We start from the raw sequence: 23,740 nt of genomic DNA, 5'->3' as shown, positions 1-23,740 counted from the left end.
TTAATAATCATTTGAAGCTGTTAGGATTTGCTATCAAATGTGATAAGAGGAATATTTTGCATAATTGCAAAAAGAACAGCTAAGTTCTTGATGAAGACATCAACTCTTTTATTTATTTCTTTAATGAGACCAAAAGTGGTAAGTAGACTACTTGTTAACTTTTTTTATATTAGTACTATAAAAGTCTAAACAAAATGGGTGTTATAAGAATTTTATATCAAACTGTTTAATTAATTAATAATTAATGCAATGACTAGTTTCTCTACTTAAACAGAAGGCTTATTTGCATTTAATATCCTCATCGATCTTACTAACATTTTAAAAAGTAGACACCTTCACATTATATGCTTAGCAGTATGTAGCCAAACACTATTTTTCCTTCACCAAACGATGCCGGTTTCAGCAAATTTTAACGGCTAAAACAACACACTATAATGTTTTTGGATCAAAAATATCAAAAGAAATTGAAGTTTGATTTTATTACGTCACTCTTAAAAGGGCATGCTTAAATTGCTTTAAATATAAAAATGATTTTTTATTTTCTACAAATAACCCTAAACAGAATAACTTCATACAAGTCTATTTTTAAGAGAAAATCATATTGCTTCAGTCCCAAGTAAAAAGAATTGTTCAAACTCAAAGGTCTGACAAGCAGAAGCCATATCCTGAATGCTTTAAATAATTTTAGTTATCAACAAAGTTATCATGATTGGTCTCACATAAGAATAATGGCAGAACCATAAACACAATAGCAATAAGAAAATGCCAACATTATCTTCCCTGAAATAACCAACACTCATCACTGGGCCTAACCAGAAGTTCAATAACATCCAAACAAATTCAGCTAATCAGTAGGATTTGCCCATATACATGGTCATTACATGCTGCAGCCTATGTTGCATAGAAGCGAAAAAAACGCTGACATGTCAAAATGTAAGACTCGACAAGTTTCCGTGCAACACATGCTGCAGCTAATACAGTAAATATCGAGGAGTCGAGCAAAAGCACAAAAGACGGAAAACATGAGTATATAGATTCATTCTAAACACAGTCAAAAAGCAGTTAAAAGCTACATCAGATGTGACAATTTCAAGTGAAAAACATTATTATCTAAAGCCAAAGTTTCCTAAGAGTATCCAAAATGAGAGTGTTAACCTCAACAAGATTAAGCAATACTTAATCAATAGCCAAAAGCAACTCTAACCAGAAGCACAATGTCACCAAAAAACAACGGCTCTTAACGAATTTTAGCAGCATAGGCAAGAGAGGCTGCAGCCAAAAATGTTGTTGCTGAAGAAACTATAGTCCATAAGCCTGTCCTCTTACGCGCCTCTGCCTCAGAATTCTGTAGAATGTTCATTTGTTGTTTCATCTCCTCTACTAAACTCTCCTTGTTTCTAAATGCATTCTTAATTCCTTCCAATTCTGCTGCATATGGTTCAATTTCTCCATCAAATTTTTCTTCCTTCAACTCCAACAGATTTTCAGGCTTGTTTTTCATCTTTGCAACCTCTTTGCCGGTCTCTTCGATCCTCTTCTCCATTTCCAAAACTCTAATTCTCAAGCTAGTGACATTCCTCTGTTCCTCATCCAAACTCCTTTGAACATTATCACTCTCAAGACACGCTTTCTCGAATTCATCTTTATAACGACGAGCTTCTGTTGCCAATTGCTTGTTCTTGTCTTCTTGATCTTTGATCGACTCTTTCATTGCAGCCACATCATCCTTTAATCCACCCAAATCCTTCTGCAAATTGACAATCTCACTCTCTTTCACATCTTTCACATCCTCAATCTCTTTCTTCTCGCTAAACAACTTCTCAATCAAACCAATTTTATCCTTCATTTCACGATTCAAACTCTCAATAAGTCCATCACTAGACTCTGTTTGCAGCATTAACTTCCCCATAATTTTCTTCATATCATTCTTCTGTTTCACCAAATCATCAATCTGCATTGACAGCACCTTCCCCTTCGCTTGTTCCGCACCATAGCTCATCTCCAACTCCAAGAATTTTTCGCTCGAAACATCCGCTTCCTCACGCAGACTCCCTATGACCCCATCCGAGAAAGACACACGTCTCTCCAAGTCACTGATCACAACCTTTTGATCATCTCTCTCCCTTTCAATCTCATTCTTTTCCATCTTAGCTACATTACATTGCATCTCAATCTCCTGATTTTGCTTCACCAAGAAACTACAACGCGCCTCCAATTTCTTGATTTCCTCCTTAAAAACCATCTCCCGATCCTCCAAATCAGACCTAACCTGCATCAACTCATTCGTCACCTTCTTCCACTTGTCGACATCATCACGTAACACATCCCTCTCTCTAGCCGCCAAACTCAATTTCTTTCGCTCGCTTTCAACAGTGAAAATCAATTCATTAACCTTATTTTTCAAGAACTCAATTTCATGTTCTTTCTTCTCAACAATAATACCCACATTAACCATCTGGGTCTGGACAAAAACCCCGAACAAACCCTTCTCTATCTCCAATCTCAGTCTCTCTTCACTATCGACACTCAGCTTATTTTCAAGATCCATCTTCTCAGTACCCATCACAACCAACTGACTATCCAACACTTCTTGAGCGCGTGTCAAAGAATCAATTTTCTGTCTGTGTTCAATGGTATCTTTAAGCAGCATGTCGTTCAAAGTTCTCAAGTTTTGAAGCTGTTCTTCGAGATCTTCCATGGCGGAATGGTCTGGTGGGCTTTGTTTTTTGGAGTCGCGAGTTTGATGGGTCGGTTTCTTTTTGGCCATATCGGTGGTTGCGGTGGTGGTCGGAGACTACAGAGTTTTTAGGGTTAGGGTTTTGGTAGGGTTTGTGTGGTGGGGAAATGAGATTGGTAGATAAACAGTGAGAGGAAATGGGGGGAAGTGAAAGGTTTCTTTGGAAATTTAAATTTATGGGCCCAAAGTTTTAGGGCTTTCTTTGGGAATCTAAATGGATGAGGTATTGTGTTACAGTAGTGACTCACACAACATGCATATATGGCCATTTTGATATCCAATTAATTATCACCTTATCATAAAAATAGCATAAAAATGAAATATATTAAGATAAAAAAATGAAATATATTAAGATAAAAAAATGAAATATTTTGGATAATTTCGATTGACAATCAGTTAATTTTCGTCTCTTTCGTCACAGTCCTTACATTTGTGTTTTGTGTCAAAATTTAATAAAGTATAGACCGATAGAATTCAAACAAAACGGGCAAATAAACTTATAATACGGAGTCATTAAATTCCATTTATATTTTTTTGAGCAATTAATTTCAAACATTTTCATTTTTGGTTCAAATTATTCCAAAATTATATTTTTAAAACGTGTAAAATACAAATCAGAGGCGACAGATGCGAAAAAGAAATTAGAAAATACTCTAATTGTTGCGATAAAATTATCCTAAATTTATTTTTTGCACAAAAAATATAAATTATCCGGTAATCGGATCCAACATAAAGAGTTTTGCGGTTAGTTTCTCAAAAAAGTACAAATTATAATCCCATGCAGCTCCGTGGACAGTGGACTGCTCGTCGAGCCTGATAGGTGATGGCATCACACCCTTCTCAAAGGAACCGTATGGGAAGTGAAAGTAGTTTCGTTTAGTACGAGATCGTTGTTACAAATTCAGGGGACACTTTGACTTTTTATTCGAAAGAATTTTATTAATATTATATAACTTTACTTAAGAAACTATCAGTCTAACCAGAGTTTTGACCGATCATTTGTAAATAAATCGAGTCAAGTTAAATTTTTAGATGTTCATGTTTAGCTCGTTATATGAACAAGGTGTTCATATTTAGTTTATATTTGTTTGAGATTTGAGTAATATGTTCATATTCGGTTCATTTTTAAATTTGTATTGTTTCATATCTGGTTCATAATCTTACAGAGAGATATTAGCATTTCTTAAAACTCACTTATAATTGCCTGTAAAAATTTGTATGAAATAATGGTACATGCACGCATTAGCTTGTTTTAAGAATAAAAAATGACCAGAGACATTTACTACGTTTGAATTAGTCAATTTGTTCACTTATCAGTCTTATTAAATTATAATTCCTGATATGGTAGAATCTGCTTAACTGGAAACTCAATCTGCCAAATCTCTACACACCGTTTATGGCAGATTAAGTCACTTTTCTTACTCTTCTTTTAGTTGTCATTTTTTTACATTTCAAAATCTTGATTCGGTTTGATTTAAAAATATGAAAATTTAAACTCGGTTCGGTTCAGTTTGAACAAAATACCCATTCTTATATATACTAGTCTCGCTTTACGTACTACGCACGTGGCTCGTAACGTGACTCGTCAATATAATATAAACAATTATTCATTTTCTATTATCAAGAAATTATATTTTAATTAATAAATATACTCTAAGAATAAATAATATGAATGTGTTGTTAACTGTGAATTATTTAATAATGATTAATATATAATTTAATTATATTAGGAAATATTTTAGTTTCATAATAACCATAATTAAATAATTAATTTAATTATATTTATAATTGTAATAGGATAGAAATTTAAATAATAATATATTGATCAAATTTTGATTTTGTAGTTCAACTTCAATCAAACTAAAAAGTAGTTATTTCTACTAATTTAGAGACAATTTAGCTATTTTTTCTACACTAAATTAGCAATATTAATCTGTCTCAAAAACTAAATAGGAGATAATTTAGCTATCTATCCTAATGAGGACTTTAATTATAATATATATTTAGTGATTAATTAAATAACTAATTAGTTAATGACTATAAAATCTTTATTTAGTAATAAATTAAAAAGAATTATTTGGTAAATTTGCTTGTCCCTCCCCCATCCGTGCTTTTATATATAGTATAGATATAAGAATAATATATTATAAATTAATCGTAAATAAATTTATGATTTTATCACGTTCTTATAAAGTTGATAATTTCATTTACTATAATTTTGTCATTGTTTTACCATTTATATCTCCTCTTTTCTATTTTAGAAGTTTCATTTTTCATTTTTTATTTTGAGATGTTCCAATTTAAAAGTGTTATTTTTATTTATTGTATAATTTTATTAAAGACAAATAAGAGTTTTTTTAAAAAATTAGACAACTTGTGTGGCATGGCATTTTAGTGGAATTTTTAAAATAAGACAGAAAAAAATATTATCACATCATTGAAATTTCTTACAACAATTGTCAACTATTAGTATTTTGTATGTGTATTCAATTTTTTGGAAGAGTTGATCTACGATGTAATTTGATGAATATCTTAATATATTTTATTTTTTGGCATAAAAAAACGAGATGCTAATATTAGTTTAACCGAGTTTCATATGGTAAAACATCTCAAAATGATAGTAAAATATACGCAAAATCTCATTTAATGATTATAAATTTGTTTAAAATTAACACCATAGATGAATCGAATCTGAAATTTTCATATATTCTATACTTTTGAGTAGCGTGTGAAAAGAAGAAGCAATCATGCTACCACGTACTTTGATTTACTCAAAATTTATATTTTTAAAATGAACCAACTCCTAAATAAAATATTCAAAATGTAATTTAGCTCTTTTTTAAAAGATAAAAATGCTCAGTTTATACAAAATATAATTTGGTTTTGGTTGCACGTAACCACAGACCAAGAGACATGCCACATCATATGAAAGCAGTTGACCTTGTTAATTTATAAAACTAATTGAATGAATTCATTGAATGTAATAAAGATTATGGAATATTGATTAAAATAAGATTATTCCGTAACATAATTAAACAGATCTATTAGTCATGCAACGTGGTGGGTTACTCTGTATGATACTTATCCTTATTTTTTAAAAAATATTTTTTTCTTTGTAATATACAAGTAGTTTTTAATGGTCGGTGGCTGCGTATTTTTTATTTGCTAATGGTAATATATGTTTTTGGTTGATGATGACCTTCCTTAGCTAAAATCACCCCAATTAAATTCTTTGCTCAAACTTCATCACTTCATTAAAGATTTGAATTTTTTTTATTTGTTTAAAGGAAAGACACAACTGGAAAACAACATTAAAAATCCGTTGCTAAATCAAGACTTTTCTGTCGGTAATTTGCTATTTTCTAGTAGTGAGAATAATTTTAATTTCATTTTCAAACAATTTTAGTATTTTCGTTTAAAACTAAAAAAGAATATATACTTCAAACTCAGAAGAGGTACATGACCTTGGTATATATATAAAAGTCATTCCGATACTTAAATTAAGAAGATTCTATGTAAGATTAAAGATGAATAGTGAATTAGTCTCGTATTTACATAGAAATCAATTATTTTTTAGATGATATTAGTGTTTTTATTTATAGGCCTATGGGAAGGCGATTATTACTTTATTGAGCATAAATTTCAATATTTGTAAAGTGAACAATGAGTTCTGTCTTTTCAATATATGATAAAAGAATGCGGGGATAATGAGTATCGTGCTATACCTTTTTGACTCATCCATTTTCATATAGACGAGTTATACAATTCGACACTGATCGATTTTTTAAACGAGTTATACAATTCGACACTGATCGATTTCTTAATTCGCATGGCAGTCCAACAATATCAAGTATTGTTACTATTGGCATGACTAGTATGCAATTCTTGAAGCACCAAACCACATAAAAATTTAAAAACTAATGAAGAAAATGCAATAAAAAAAGTTGGTTTATATGGTTCACATATCCTTAATTAATAATTGCTCATAATTCTACACTGAATATCATACAAACTTAGGCTATAAAAAAATTCAAATGAACCCTTTTTTAGCTTAAGTACTCATAAAAATGATGATTTTACAAAGGAAAAGGGATTGATCCTCCAGCAGCCAGGACCTGTTGCTCCAACTGCAATTCCGTACAATTAATTCAATTTAAGGTCACATAATGAATGGTAATTCAATTTAGCATGTTTTATAATATTAATATGAACGTATGATTTTTGAAATTTAAAATACGGTCTATCATTTTTTTAAGATCAAAACACCAAATAATGAGCATTTTAAGGTTAAAAAAAATACTAATATGAACGCCAAAATATTGTAAAATACTAATGTGAACACTGAAACAACGTTCACATTGGTATTTTTTTGTTTAAAAAAAACTCTATGGTGTTTCAAATTAAAAAAAAATATGATAATTTATACTTTTAATTGCTAAAAGTGAATTTTTTGTGAAAATTATAAAACATAGTACTAAAATTCGTGATTTTTGTTTTGCGATTAATCCAATTATTTATTCCTACTTGCCTTGAACAGTGTTTGAAGCTTGGTTTTTATTAGGAAATACTCATGTTTCACTTGCTGCACACATTTTAGGCACCTGCAAAAAAATTATATTCATCAGAACTTGTAAAATCATTCATAATTATATAAATGTCTAAAGCAAATTTTATTTCATATAAATTATGAAGCATATACATTTACATATATTACCCTTCAGCATTTTGCTCATCACAGTAGTTTCTGCACATAATGCACATTTTCTGAACTCTCTGAGCTCCTATACTGTTATTTCAAGGCAACCCAAAATTAATTAAGAGCATGCTTTTGGTTCGAATCAAATCAAACTGAAATGAATCGAAAAAATCAACTGAAAACAATTTTGTTAAAAATTAAACCGAACTGGGAAAGTAAAACTTTTTATATTGTCAAACCAAACAAAACCGATTTTTTCGGTCCAATTTAGTTTTTTGATTTGGTTCGGTTTTAGCACAGCACTACGAAAGATTATTACCTAGAGCTGCTTCCTTTTAACTGATGAACATGAGCATCAATTCTTTTAAAATCCACACTTTTCTGCTCTCTGTTGGAACATCAACAAACCAACTACATTAATGCTAAAAATAAAAACTATATGTTAAATTTATATGAGATTAATATATGCATAATACTATATAATAAAATATATATATACTCACAGAGCCTTGGTTAGTTCATTAATAAGCCTTTCAGAATCTTCAAAGAACATAGAAACAACTTCAACAACAAAATCTGGGTTACTCTCATCTTGAAGCTGTTGAAGTTGAGTAAATTGATCATCCAAAAACCCCTAATCATGCCCACAAAACAAAAAATTAAAATCATAATCACAAAATTAAACATTTCTTGAAGATATAAATGTAATCATATATAATTAATTAATTTAATTTACTCACCTCATGAAATAATGAAGCTGTGTAATCAACTAATTGTGTTTGCAGCTGAATAATATTCATAATCTTGATTTTTAGTTTTTTTTTTCTCTCTAGATCTTGATTAGTTTTTGCAGCTAAAGATTTTCTTGAATTTAAAGAATGGAAAAATGTGAAGTCACTCTTTTTTTTTGTCTTGTGTGTGACTCAAACATAGAATTTTATTATATACTATTAATGAGCAAGTTGAAATCTTTTAGTAATATATAAAAAACAACACAAGATCCAAAATTTGATTCCATCTAAATATTTTTACCTTTTTTGTTATTAATTCAGTAATTATTCCCTCTCACCTGTTTTGATTTGTTTAGCCATTTTAAGGGGCTAAGATCTCTAAAGGGGATTAGGTATCACTAGTAAATACTATAATGACCATATCTTTTATTTTTGTCAAGTTACTTAATTTTGAATGATATGTTTTTATGATAAAATATTAGGTTTCGTCATAAATAAAAAGTTTAAATTTTAATTTATTTTTTAATTTTCAGTTTCAATTGTAGTCATTTGATCAAATTATACTGGAAAAAAAAATTAAACATGCTCTTCATATTATTCCAATTTATTTTTTTACCATAAAAAATGATAAACATGAAGGGTATATTTAATTATTTTTTTCTACTACAATTTACACAAATTGCTATAATCGAAATAAAAAATTAAAAAATGATCTAAAATTAATAATTTTAAAGGTTTGAACTATTGACTAAAAAAAAGTCAAAAACATGAAGTATTTTTCAATGATAAAACCTACAAAAATAAAATAAAAGATTTGATATCTTTCTATAAATATGTCTAGTTGACCGTAATTAAATCGCACTTGACGAAATTAGGCCTAATTGATATTTTTTAATGATTGTACGATAAATATAAAAGTCAATTGAAAAAAGAACTTTAGCGATTAGGCCTAAATATAATACAAAGTTTTTAAAAATTTATTTAATGAAAAGGATCAACATCTAAGTCTTCAAAGATTAAATTATTGTGTGACTTAAATATAATGATAGATTGATTGAAAATAAAATAAAATTAGGCCTAATTAATATTTTTAAATGATTGTATAATAAATATAAAAGTCAATTGAAAAAAAGAATATTTAGCGATTAGGCCTAAATATTATACAAAGTAATTAAAAATGTATTTAATTAAAAGGATCAACATCTATGTCTTCAAAGATTAAATAATTGTGTGATTATAAATATAATGATAGATTGATTGAAAATAAAATAAAATAAAAAATTATAAATCTTACCTACTTCATCTTCTATTGCTTTCATTCTTTGTTTGCTACCTTCTCTGTGTCTGCTGTTTATGTTGAGTTTTCGTCATTTGATTGGCTAATAATTATGGATATATCAATTCATAACTCATTAAAGGACAATTTTGAAAAGGATGTGTTTTTTTAAAATCTTATTGTACAATTTCTTTACCCTTATCATGTGATATTAGAATATTTATTTTTATATTTGACTAGACTATATAGTATAAATGTTTTTATAAGATGAATAAGTTTTTATTGGATAATATGTGTCACCATCAATGCATAAGCTCAAATCTTGTTTGCAACTTGCAATGATATGGTGACAAAAGTACACATGTCTCGACTACCATTATATACGGGACATCTTCCTAATTTGATAATTTGGTCATGCAATTTTGAAATTGAAATTGTTTCGATCCAATCTTATTCACTACTTAAAAGGGAAAATTCATTTGAATTTTTTCATCTATTTGATTATGATAAAAAAATCACATATAGAATAAGTTTAAACTTGCTATTATTTATTGTTGGGCTTTATCTTAGAATTTAGACTTGAAAATATTATTTCAGCCTTATACGCTTGTACTATTTATATTATTATCATGTCTGACCATTTAACATGTGAGTTTGAATTTTATATTTGATGAAATTTATATAAATTTATAAAAATTCCGTATAGGTCAACATAAATTTAATGCAAGGATCGAATTTCAAGAATGGATATTAAATTAGAACTGAATCAAGGTTAAACTTATATTTAAAAGAATAAAATTTGACGAAATTTCATGATGCTCAAACCAGACCCGAAATCACAATCTCTTCATATCATCTTTGATGAACTATTTCCGTTACATAAAAACAGACAAAAATTTACTTTATACTTGAATTAAGAAATAGTAGTTAAATTGATAATTTTTATTAACTTTTCATTATACTCTTAATTTAATTATTCAAATGTTATCGATATTATTGAATGTAGATTTTAAAAACACTAATCTTGAAACTAAAAAGTTTATTTTTAAAAATTAAATTTATTATTGAATAAAGTACATGTCAATGACTGTTAAAAAATATATAACTAAAATTATTATAATTAATGAAAGGTACAATTATTACTTTAATATAAAATAGCGAATATATTCATATATGTAAATGTTTAAAATTAAAAAAATTGTTTATCTTAATGGAAAGGAATTAGTATCATTAGTAGTCACTTATTTTGAGATTTGATAAAATTTAGATTATTATAGAGAAGTGTGATTAAGACAAATAATAAAACAAAAAATAAGAAGGTGAAATTGGTAGGGTCTCGCGTGTGTGTTTTGTCTTTGAAAACGATATTTGGGTTTGGCGTTAATCAAAAACTTGGCCCAACTTGGCGTTATGCATTCATGATACTATTTTGTGTTTGTGGGGTTACATTTTATTTTAGGTTTCATTAATTGATTTCATGATGCCAACAACTACAATTTTGAGTTTTTTTTAAAAGCATGGCTTTCTTTAATAGATATAAAAATTAGGATCAAATATTTTTAGGTCATTGAACTATAGTGTTTTTACTAAACGGTTATCGAATTATATAAAGTTATAAAATAATTACCGAACTATAATTCTTTTATAAAACGGTTATGAAACTATAAAAAGTTACAAAACACCTACTGAAGTATTATTTTTTTAATAGTTCGATAACCAGTTTATAAAAATAACTATAGTTCGGCAATTATTTTATAACTTTTTATAAGTCGGTAACTTTTTTTTATAGTAATACTATAGTTTGGTAACTATTTTGTAATTTTTTATAATTCAATAACCATTTTATAAAAATACTATATTTCAGTGATCTATAAAACATGTAACCCTAAAAATTATGTTACACAATAAAATATAGCCATTCCCTATTATATAATTTAAATCAGCTGAAGCCACAGACTGCAGAAGTCGATATTCACACCCGCAACCAATAGAAATTTATATCACTAGCTCATGGAATAAAAAACGAGCACCAATATTTTTCCAAGCCCAAACAGTCTCCTTTATTATGCGCTTCCGCTTCACTTCTATGTATATTTTAATATATAAACTTCTTAAAATTAATATTTCGCCATTAAAAATATATATCAACTAAATATTTTTAGCTAATCATATTTACTTGATATTTATTATCATATTAATAAAAAACTATGGAACACAAAAATAATATACTTATGTGCAATTAAAGTGCAAAATCACATCGTAAAAATTAAAAATTACTCGGAGCGTTATAAGTAATTATATAACCCAAAAAATGGCTAAAACACTCGTTTTAATACATTTTGAAAAACTTATGATATTATCTAAAATATGCAAAGAAGTTTAAAGTTCAAAATCTTTTTTACTAGAAATAAATGTTGAGGAGATTTGAGGAATGAATAGAGATTTTGGAATGGGGAGGACCACCGTGTAGTTATAATAATATTGAGATGATAGGCATCCGAATGGGGGCCAAATAAGTTGTTGATGGTGCCATTACAGGCCACAACAATACAAACAAATGGGATATCTGGTTAGGTATCCAAAGTCCAGCCTTTAATCAATCTTCTCAACTCTTCTCCCAACACTTTTTTTTAGTCTATTTTGTGTATTTCACAATTGGAAAAAAAAAAGTTGTAATTTATTCCAGGATAGTAAGTATTAGAGGGTCGACTGTAGGTAAAAGAATATTTATTTTACGAAAAACAAAATAGCCATAGAAGAAAACCTTTTTAGTCCTATTTACCAAAATGAGGGCGTTTTTTAATATTAATACTGGTTTATAAAACCTAAAATCATATCTTTAATAGTAATGAACCAAAAGGTTAAAGAATTTTAAGTTGGTAATTTTAAACAAAAATACACAAATTGTTTAATTTTGAATCAATTTACATTTGACCATCAAAACTAACATCTAGGTTAGGTTGTAAAATGCCCAAAACTACAAACTATTTTTTTTTTAATCCAAAACTACAAATTTGAAATCTTTTGATCCTTTGTGTCAAGATTGAGGAGCAAAATAAATTTTTGTTGATTTAAAAAATTCCCTCTATCCTAATCTAATTATCATTAAAGAATACTTATTTTCTTAGTAATACTTTTGTTAGTATTTATTATTTAATACTTATTAGTATTACTACCCAACATCAAAGGTTAGTAATTAATAAGGACAAAAAAACTGACCAAAAATATACTGTAAATAAAAATTATCAATTAAAATAAAACTCCTCTTTTGATCCAAAATCCAAACTAAAAGTGGGACTCCAAGATAAATATTTCCTACCAACCTTAGTTGGCTATAAAAAAGTGTTCAACAGTTTTGCCCAGATGGGTAATAATGTTTTGCCACTCAACATTTATTCATCACATCAGACAACACTACTTCGCAAGAATGTCTGAACCACATATGCCCTACCCAAACCAGCAAATGTTCATTCCACCCCTCCAATTTAGCACAAAGGATCAAAAGTGTTCAAATTACTGATTTTGGACAAATAAACCCAGAAATTGGTAAAAATAGATCATTTGACTTCCTCCTATGTAAACCCACGCCACGGGCGCTGTTATTTGCCAACAGGAATACAATAATCCGACTTTACCAATTTGGACAGTTTTGATCTTTCATGTCAAATTGAAGGGCTGAAATGAACCATTGTGGAGCTCTAGACTCATATCTACTACTACCACTGCACATGCAATTTTAAGTGCCACACCATGACAGCACTAGGCGGTGCAAAACAACATGCTTCTCAAGCCTAACAGAAGATGCAATAAAAGACAATACAGTTTTCGTGCCAAAATGTCACTTCTCTGGATGAGATAACATACAAAGAAGACAAAACACTCGTACAAGCTTTCACATGTAAAAAACAAAATTTTCAATTTCGACCCGCAAGAGAATTTGAACACTTAGATAACAGGTGTAGACAGATATCTGAACAGACAAAAGAACAAGATATATATGCACAGGAACAGTAAGATCCTTCAATTTTTCTTTATTTTCTTTCTATTTTTTATTTTTTTTTGGAAGAATGAATATACAGAACAGAATGAACTTTTCACACAAATAATTTCGTTTTATAAATATCAATTTACAGCATGTACATGATGAGAATTAGAAGACGAGAAGCCAGGCATTTGCACTAGCAATGATCTTTCTATTAATCAGTCGGTAACGTTTCCAACATTATGAGGAGATTACCTGGAATTTTTTTTATCAATTAGTATCTAACCCTCCATTACGCTTGACCAACCTAGTCCCAACAGACTGATTGAAATGAAAGGCGGTAACAATTCAGCAGAGTTGGAAATGGGAAGACAGTCAACCTGCAAGCCAAAGAGAAACTTGCAAATATTACTTAGAAACTTTAGCCAATGAAGACACTGTTAACTAATAATGTGTTTTACAATGCAATAAATCATGAACAAATAGCAAATATCCATGAATTTTTTTGCAAGGAAACACAAACCCATTGAGAGAAACCACATTAAAGGAACACTTTGAAGACATGCAATGCAACTTTTACAAGTCTTACCACAAAATCCTTAATTTATTACACACAAAATGAAGCTATAAGAAGAAGCAACCTATTTTAACTTCTAGATTAACCTTCATTACGCAATGGTGAAACTCCTAGTCAATCCAACATTAAATGAACACTTCATCTTGAAAGACTGAATTGGAGATTCCTATCTACTTTTCTTGTAAACATGCTGACAAATAAAGAATGCTAGAAGCAAAATAGAGACATAAAATTCAACAAGGACAAGAATGACTAGTATCTAAATTCTCCAGATAATTGAGGTAACAATTTGTTTTAGAGAAAGCTTACAGCGACCTACCTTCTTCAGAGAAAGCAAAAACACATCCGAGCATATCGTCACTGTCACCATCTTCCTCAGATTTCTCTAAATCACAAGGACTGCTGTTGTTGCCAGTAAAACTTACTTCTGTTGCTTCAAGACATGCATTCATGGCTGATACTTTACAGTAACCCTCTTGAAACAGCTGCTCAAAATCCAGTGAATCATTTGTTGGTCCTTCATCTATGATGTTCATGCTCAAGTCAGAACGATTGGAACTTGTGTTTGAAGCGTCACTAGTCACACCACTATTTGAAGATTGCATTCCTTTTGCGATTGTTCTAGAACGTGAGCCATTTGTTGAAAATGTTATGTCACTATCAACAGAACTACTATCCTCAGGAGAAATACCCATTTGAGACTGCTTAAAAGAATCTGAACCACCATCTTTATTAATAGAATTTTTATAGCGGGAAGCTGATGCCATAACAGGAATGCCTCCTTTGCCAACGTTATTTTTATCAGATTGGAGAGGATAATATTTTGTTAATGATCCTGATGACAATTACAAGAATGAATGAGCCACAAATTTCTCAAATCAAGCCATACAATCTATGTACATAAGAGATCACCATACCATTATCAGAGTTAGACACTGAGCCATCTGAAACTAACTTAGAGTGGGAACTAACAGCATCTTCTGACTCTTTCAAATCATCAGGACTAGTGAATAAAGTTGGGTATCTTTCACCACTGACATACCTACACAACCAACAAACGAAAATTGTTTTTGAAAGTTTCTTTGGTGATTTGATACTCCATGATAGCTGTTTAGAATCCTTCTTTCCCCTAAAAATAACCACTACATATTGTTCTATTTTTTAAAATTCCATATATGAGTTACACATTTCAAAAAACAGTTAGGACGATAAGAGAATTGATGAGTTGAAGCATTGCATTCCTGATAATAAAAATAAAAGGTGCAAGATCAACTTTGTTAGACTAAAATTATTCAGTAAATGAAACCTCCAGCCATCATATATCAGATATAATCAAAAGCAAAGCCCATATTATAAGTACATTTACGACACAGCCTGAGAAATATCAATTAACCATCTTTTTCGACCACAGTGATTATGAGTAAAACAAGTGAACGGACCTGCCATGCCCGTTAAAGAAGGTCCGGTGAAAATGGTCAAAAACAGGCAGTAAATCCTTCCGCCTGATTTCAACCTCTTGAACAGGAGCTTTCTCTACTTCAACCTCCCCACCAGCACAATCTCCAGTGATATTCTCTTCCAAAGCCTCAATATGATTAACTATGTAGAAAGACATCTACAAATACACGAATCAAATATAAACAAAGTTAAAACTTGGCGAGTATAAACATCTCAAAATTACACAATGACCAATACCTTGGATTTCTCCCAAAGCGGTATCCTCCATGAGCTCATTTGGACCTCTGCTTTAGAAATATAAAGGTGAGACTGTTCATGGGACTTCAATGACTCTATGTTTCCAGTATCATTATCTTCATATTGAGATGTTTCCATGGAAAAATCAGTAGTTTCTTGTCTGCCTAAGGTAATTCCAGAAATACATTCCTCTCTTTCTGGCCAATCTGCTCTACGGCAGACATCCCACCACTGAACAGAGTCAACATTTACATGCAATTCCTCATCTTGTACCAGTGTAGAAGTAGCTTGTCCAACTCCTGGAGTAGTATCATTAAATTCTCCCCCAACTGATGACAGCAATTTGTATTGAACTAGATGGCCACAAGGAGTATAAACTAATATGTGGTCCAAAGCATTAACCTTCTTCATGTGAGGAGTTTGCAAATTTTGAGGTACACAATTATGGAAAACAGCAGCAATAGCACCAGAATGCACTGAGGTCTTCCCTGCAGCATTGCTAACTGTGTTGAGCCAGCCAGTATTCTTAATTCTGCTCACCACGGATAAGGTAACAGGAGATGGTGGTGATGCAGAAAAAGATTGCTGAATTGCTGTTAATGATGGAGTGGACCACCATGGTAGAGATAGAACTGGTAAAAGGCTAGGCCCATCTACATGGGAATTGTGAATTTGAAGAACATTCTCACCACCAAAAGGAGAAAGTACAAAAATATGGCAAGTTCCCCTGGATGAAACAATGGAAATCCACTGACTATAATGACTAAAGCAAATGTCTTGTATCACCTGTATAAGAAGCATAAAAATAAAGTTCTCGATGATGCAAAAGCATAACAAGGTTAGAGAGATAGAGGAAGCAAGTACATACAGCTGGTGTAATGCCACGATGGAGCTTATAAAGGTGAACATGAGCAGAGCTCCAATCATAACTTTTAGTGCCTGATCCACTTTGAGAGTAGGATGGCATAATCCGAAAAATATTTATATTCTTCCCATGAATTGAGGCAGATACTAGAAGTGTACCGCTTGGATCAAAACAAAGAGCAGAAATTGGACTACTATGAGCTCGAAATTGTGATACCACAGCTTTGGAAACAAAATCTTTCACAACCACCTGCATTATACCGATTGCATAAGAGAAAGTAATCGGCGTCTTGATGTTTAAGCACTAAAAGGACATGCACTACACATGGTTAGTGCATCAAAATTATAAAGCCACATTAAAATTCTCTAAATACTATTTCACAGGAAACTAAAGCTTAACTTGATTATATCACAGGAAAAACTAAAACATATAACCTAGCTAAACTAAATGAAGAACATTTAAGTCACATGACTTGCACCATCCTTATATATCATATATTAAAAAAGATATACAACTAGCCAACTAACCATTCCAGCATTATCTGTTTCTGCAGATTGTGTTGCACCTCGACCAAGTTTCCAACTGGAACTAGAATATACAGGAGAGCCAGAACCCTCAGGTTTTAGATCTTGACAGTACCTAGACAGAGTCTTGTAGCCCATGTCTCCCAAATTTATTAAGCCAGAAGCCAACTGCTTGCTGGATTCCATGGCATATCTAGCCATCAGACTCCCACTGCCCGGTGAAGTTGATGGACTAATACCCATAGGAGGAGTAAGACATTGTGGACTTAAGCGGCCTGTGCTTGATACCAAGGGGTTGTCGGAAGCATAAGCTAGCCACCTGGGACCCACAGCCATTGGACCATATCCAACATTAACGCCACCCAACCCTTGGCCTCCTAGCTGAGGGACAGGATAAGTGAGGACACTGAATTTGTTTTCAAGAGTGAGAGCGTCAAAGCAGTATATCTGCCAGCATAATATAGAAAAGGACATTAGCCAAATTTAAAGTGTTTGCCTTAGCCAAATTAAGCTAACACGGTCATCAATCGAAATAGAAAAACTTCCAGAAACCAGTGTCCTTATTAACTGGCAGCAGTCCTGCAATCATATTTAGCCAGAGTAGTTTTCAAAAGTATTGGTCAATATTCCACAAAACTATTCTCATTTACAGTAGTATTAAGAGCAAGAACGGGAAAAACTTAAAACATTCTCATCCTTACTTGTGTTGCAAGGCCCACAGCCACTACATGCGGACTGCATCTAACCATATACACTGTGGAGCGAAATCGCAGAACATGAACATAATTATGAGATCTTAATGAGTAAAATCGCACTGTAGTAGGAGAGATGAAAAAGTTTCCTGTTTGAGGCTCATTATAGCCATCTCTCACTGAACCTTCTCTCCCACTGAACATATGATCTGAGCTTTTCGATTCATCACATGCGACAACCAAGAGTAAAGGATGTGATGATTTAAATCCTTCATGACCCTCAGAATTTGCAGGGCGGGGTTGCATCTGTAAAAATGTAACAGGATCATCTCGCTTTGAAACGAGTTCAAGTACATCAGAAGCATCTTCCACATCAATGACTTGAAAGCCATTGGAGTAGCCAAGTAAGAGAACTTGTTTAAAGAAAGATAGACCAAGCTCTAATCTGTCAAAGGACGCCCAAAGAACCTGTTTAGCCAAAAAAAAAGAGTCAAGCTCCAAGACAAGTCATATTTATCGGTGCATATTTTATAAGGGCCTTTATCAACTAAAAGATACATCAAGTCAAAGTACAGCTGACTTGCTTAAGTACACACCAAAGGTTTAACAGTGTAACCATACTGGATGTTAAACTGCAATCCTCATCTGTAATTACACTTACACGATTCAATTTCAAGATTCAATTTAATATCGAAAAAGAAGGGTTCAAATGTTCATTATGCCTATCTAAACTGAGGACCATCAAAGATACATTTTCAATTATTAGTTACATTAATGAGATCATTACATTTACAAATAATTTAAAAGCTCGGTTCCGCAATCAATTTTCTTCGCTAACGACATTTTAATTATTGATTAAGTTCCTAAATTGGCATTAATCTTTAGTTCTTTACTAATCTGCTCAGTAAATAAATGCCTCTGCTATCCACATTCTAAATAAACACTAGTTCAACACTTCAATCAAATCACAGCCACTAAACTACACTGATTGTCATATATTTATACATGCAATGAACTAAATTCATTTCCAAAAAATTCTAAAATCAAGAAAACCAAAAATTCAATTAAAATACACAAAACGATCATAAAAGAACGGCGAAGTAAAACCTGGTCTCTCCGGTCCTGATTATCACCGGAAATAGAAGCGGCGACAGAGGCGCTGGCTGACCGGACACCGGACGAAGCAGTTTTAATACAAGAAGAAATAAATTTCAATGAATTAGGGAGAAAACCATTGCCGTTATTGCTGTTCTTGTTATTATTATTCGCTTTTCCGTTATTCTTCATAATAAATCAGACACGAATTAAAATAAACTATCAGCCGGTCACCGGAGAGTTACCGGTAAAAAAGAGTTGTTCGCCACCACGATCGGCGGTTAGCAGAGAGTCGTCGCGGTGGAGATAAATTCCGGTACGGAATTATTGGTGTTTGGTTTGAGTTTTGACCTTGGAAGATAGAGAGAGAGAAACGGTTCTTTGCTTTTCCTTTGTGTTTTCTTGTTGCTGTTTTTTTTTTTCGAAAAATTAAAATTAAAATGGAAATGGGGTATTTATAATTATTATTTTCTTGTGCTAGAGTGTAACATAAGCAAGTTTTGGGAAATTTATGAAGTTTGTGTAAATATCAGTGGCGTGCCTCGAGTTATTGAAATTATAAAAGAAGCAACTGGTAGACATCACATTAAAGTTAGATTGTTTGATAAAAAAAACCTTAAATAAGCTTAAAATAAATATAACTATTTCGAATCGATTTAATAAATTTGATATTTTGAAAATGAAACATTAGTCTAGTTATATTAAATCAAATTGATTTGAAAATTAATTTTTTAAATCTAACTATTTCGGAATCGATTTAACACATTTTGATGATTTTAAAAATAAAACATTAGTTTAGTTATATTAAATAATATTTATTTGAAAATTAATTTTAAAAAAATGGTCGCCGCCTTTTGATGAGTATCACATCACAGAATAAAAAATGATCTTTTTAAAACATGATAAAATTAGAAGGAGGCAATTGAAATGAAAGAAGAAAAATAAGGACATAAAGTAGGGGTGGGCATGGACCGGTTAACCGGTGCATGAGGGTAATTTGTAAACCGGTCCATTGTAATACGGTTTTTAAAATTAAAAACCTAAACCTAAAATTTTAAACGGTTAACCGGTAAATTGGTTAACCATAAAAAACGGTTCGGTTTTTCGGTTTTGCGGTTTTTAACCATATAACCATTAGAAAAATTAAAGACAAAAAAAGATCTATTTTTAGTTCTATTTGATTTTTTAGCAAACAAAAAAAACTATAGAAATTCAAATTATATTAAAAAAATATAAATCTAAACTATCTTATAAATAGTTAAATCAATGCAAATATTTAAAACTATTATTATTTACAAATAATTTATGAGTAATATTAAAGCTAGATTTGTATTTTTTGAATTGTTTGTAGTGTTGTTCACGTCCACTTTCTACTATTTATAGACTTAAATATTCCTATTTTTGTTAAGTAAATATTTTAATAAGGAAAACAAATTTCTTTTACAATATTTTCATATATAAAATCTCCTAAAATATATAAATATTTCTAAATAAATATATATCAATATATTTTTATATTTAGATTTTATTGTGTATATTATAAAATCAATATTATTTTATAGATCATAAAATATATCTTATTAATTATTAAAAATATATGAATATATATATATAAACCGGTTAACCGGTTAACCACGGTTTTTAGAAATCCAAAACCTAAACCTAAACCATTAACCATGAAAACTAAAAATCAAAACCTAAACCTAAACCGTTGGACCGGTTAACCACATTTTTCGGTTTGGTTTTCCGGTTTCGGTTCGGTTAATCGGTTTGACCGGTTTTTTTGCCCACCCCTAACATAAAGGGACTTGAAAATAGGAGATATTGGTTACGTTACGAAAGTTGAGGATAAGAATAATCTTTATTTATTTCTTAATCAAATGTACCTAATTATAATCAAATTAGATTCATTACCTCAAAACACACTACTTTATAATAGCATTTGTTTTCTTAAAGTCTTCTTATTTTGATTTTTTAGAGCCGTTGGATCCGGATTTGTCCACATAAACAGTTTGGAAAAAATATTTACCAAATAGGACAATTTCATAATCATGAGACCTTTCAACTTACTTGTCAAAAAGCCAAACATTTTTAAATTTTTAAAATCAAATCTTTTAACAGCTCTTAACAAATTGGACAATTTATTAAAAACCTACGTAATTTTCTGAAATCAATTTAATATTTTTTAAGACTGATTTAGTTAAACTATGTGATATTTTAATTCGCAACTTTTTTTGTAAATATTAAAAAAATACATATCCAATTGTCACACAAGCACAATTAAATTAATTTTAGAAATCAAATAAATTTTCAGCAGCTTGATTAAATTATAATAGATTTATAGCCTCTAAAAAGTTTAAATAGTATATTTTTAAATAATTAAAAAAATTTAGATTTTAACACCACTATAACTTTAATTAAATACCTCATTGATTATTAATTTTTTCTAAAAATAAAAACATAACTTGGAGATTAACTATATGATTAGTAAATAATGTATAATATTTTTTTATATAAATCTAAATCAAAACCTCCTTCAATATGTGATTTACTGTACATATAAATGAAAAATAATCAAAGACAGAAAAAAATATAATCTTGATCTTGTTTTAAAAGTTATATTTTAATAATGCCTTATTTGATATATGCACATTCAGTATTAGGAATTGTTTAGTTAGTTTTTTTTATTATTAATGATAATTTTCACTATTAGTAATAGAGTAAATAAAAAATATTAATTTATATTGTAGTTTTAAAAAGGGTTAATTATATATAAAATCACCACATTTACACGAAATTGTAAAAATAACACGACCTTTAAAACGTGGCAATTCAGGGCACCACCTTTTATTTCTTTTCAAAAATAACACGGACACATTTTTTGTGACGTTTTTGCTGACGTGGCATGACATGGCACTCCCATCGGGTGTCCAAATCAGCAAAATTTTATCAAAAAACGTGCTCATGTTGTTTTTGAAAAGAAATGAAAAGTGATGCCCTGAATTGACACGTTTTAAAGGTCGTATTATTTTTGAAAATTCGTGTAAATGTGGTGATTTTATATATAATTAACTCTTTTAAAAATGTACAATTATAACAGTCCTGATAAAAATGAAGTGGCAAAATGAGTAAAGATAAAGAAAGAACATCAAGATAAAAATAATATGTACTAAGAGACAAAAGTTGGGGGAGCAGATATGCATGTATAAACTTGATTTTTACTATGAATTTGATTAAAATAATACAATGAGACAGATTATGCATCTATTTTTTTTAATTCTTTTTGCATAATATAGTATTATTAATACATTCCGTTTATAACTTCAGACGCAATTGAGTTGGTAAGGTGTTCTCTTAATTTAAGTGAAGTCGCGGATTTAAACTTAACTCGTGTATGCAGCCGTTTAAAATTTAAGGATAGAGCTTTTTCTCCCGCATGAGACCTATCCGACTCGAGTGTGGATTAATCTGAATGTGAAAGATTTAAAGGTGTCGTTTTATAGTTGGAACCCGTTCAGGACACCTCATATAATTATAAAAAAAACACTCCAATGTACACTTTTTTTTATCGATATATAAAAGCTAATTACATCAGATGTTAGTTAGAGTTGACGGAAAATTAGTGACAAACTTACGAGAGTCGGGGTTTGATCTGCGGACCTCGTGCACTTAGAAGCACTTAGCTATTAGGCTAACCCTTCACTGGCCTCAAGACGCATCTTAGTTTTTTTATGGTAAAACTGTGAGGTAATCAGAGAAATGACTAAACCAATAAAATTGATAAAGCGTGCTTATAGTTTAAATGAAATCACAGTTAAACAACATTAATTAAAAAAATTCGTGTACTCAATTCGGACAAAAAATACCGTAGTAGACCTCTAATAATTAATACTAAATAACTTAATAATTTTAATAATTAATAAAATTTTAGAAAATGAATTTCAGTATTTCATCTTAATAATAAATTAATAGTTTTAATAATTAATAAATTTTTAATTCATCATGTATATTAATTATTATAAGATTGACTGTACACAATTTTGATGTACATATAAGAAAAAATATACCTCAGTTCGCTAAGATCCATAAAACAATAGCCCATTTGCAATAAAACCATTTGAGTTCGTCATACAAATATTAGAAAAATTAAAAAAAATTAAAACATTACTGACTGATTATATTTTGTATAAATATAGAACTTTTTAAAAATACACAAACAATGATTTCATAAACATTCATAGAATTACAAAAATTTGATTTTTTTTGTATACATTTGGTGTATATTTATAATAATAAAATTGATATATTTTTATATTCCTTTTTTATTTATATTTATTTTTCTATGTTGTTATTAAAATAGAAGTAAAATTGTTTAAATATATATATATATATATATATATATATATATATATATATATATATATATATTATTTACTTAATATAACCAAAGATTCAGAATTATGTAGGTATTTTTATTTTGCATAAATTGATATGATATTTCAAATATATACATAATCTAATTTTTAATATATTACCTGATGAATGTTCTTAGTTAATTGACCATCAATCATGAAAAAAAATTACAGATGTTAACAAATAATTAATTTTATCCTTCTTCGCTTCGCTTTTTTTTTTTATCAAAGATAAGAAAAACAAAATAAATACATATGAAAGACTTTTTTTTTCCATTAATACCGAAATATTATTAAGCCAATAAAACAATTACAAGAATAAAAAATTCCAAAAAGTTATTAAATCATTCTTGTGATATGATACAATGAGAAACTTGTGCTGATGGATGTGCCGCTCAATTCGCAGATCGTCTTATAAAACTAAAACTTAAATTACTTAATTGTTTCGCCATATTTCA

At 29.9% G+C, this 23,740-nt stretch overlaps 3 protein-coding genes across 3 annotated transcripts; all 3 read right to left on the bottom strand.

Moving 5' to 3' along the window:
- Window positions 1-1,012: 1,012 nt before the first annotated feature.
- LOC126674540 (intracellular protein transport protein USO1) lies at window positions 1,013-2,911 on the bottom strand. The gene has a single exon (XM_050369001.2). The coding sequence runs from the start codon at window positions 2,765-2,767 to the stop codon at window positions 1,238-1,240; it is 1,530 nt and encodes a 509-aa protein (XP_050224958.1). The 5' UTR covers window positions 2,768-2,911; the 3' UTR covers window positions 1,013-1,237.
- A 3,735-nt stretch (window positions 2,912-6,646) lies between these two features.
- On the bottom strand, window positions 6,647-8,356 carry LOC126671413 (histidine-containing phosphotransfer protein 1-like). The gene is made up of 6 exons (XM_050365182.2): window positions 8,174-8,356; window positions 7,937-8,067; window positions 7,753-7,821; window positions 7,452-7,523; window positions 7,266-7,338; window positions 6,647-6,864 (listed from the first exon to the last, which is right to left on the bottom strand). The coding sequence occupies exons 1-6, from the start codon at window positions 8,231-8,233 to the stop codon at window positions 6,814-6,816; spliced, it is 456 nt and encodes a 151-aa protein (XP_050221139.1). The 5' UTR covers window positions 8,234-8,356; the 3' UTR covers window positions 6,647-6,813.
- Window positions 8,357-13,514: 5,158 nt separating this feature from the next.
- LOC126673402 (autophagy-related protein 18h) lies at window positions 13,515-19,300 on the bottom strand. The gene is made up of 9 exons (XM_050367537.2): window positions 18,883-19,300; window positions 17,785-18,243; window positions 17,087-17,530; window positions 16,563-16,808; window positions 15,695-16,480; window positions 15,439-15,614; window positions 14,917-15,041; window positions 14,319-14,834; window positions 13,515-13,802 (listed from the first exon to the last, which is right to left on the bottom strand). The coding sequence occupies exons 1-9, from the start codon at window positions 19,060-19,062 to the stop codon at window positions 13,798-13,800; spliced, it is 2,937 nt and encodes a 978-aa protein (XP_050223494.1). The 5' UTR covers window positions 19,063-19,300; the 3' UTR covers window positions 13,515-13,797.
- Between the last annotated feature and the right edge of the window lie 4,440 nt (window positions 19,301-23,740).

The sequence above is a fragment of the Mercurialis annua genome, linkage group LG3 (genome assembly GCF_937616625.2).
Source record: "Mercurialis annua linkage group LG3, ddMerAnnu1.2, whole genome shotgun sequence".
Taxonomy (NCBI): Eukaryota; Viridiplantae; Streptophyta; class Magnoliopsida; order Malpighiales; family Euphorbiaceae; genus Mercurialis; species Mercurialis annua.
Note: the sequence above shows the minus strand (reverse complement) of the source record. Positions and strands in the feature narration are given on the sequence as shown.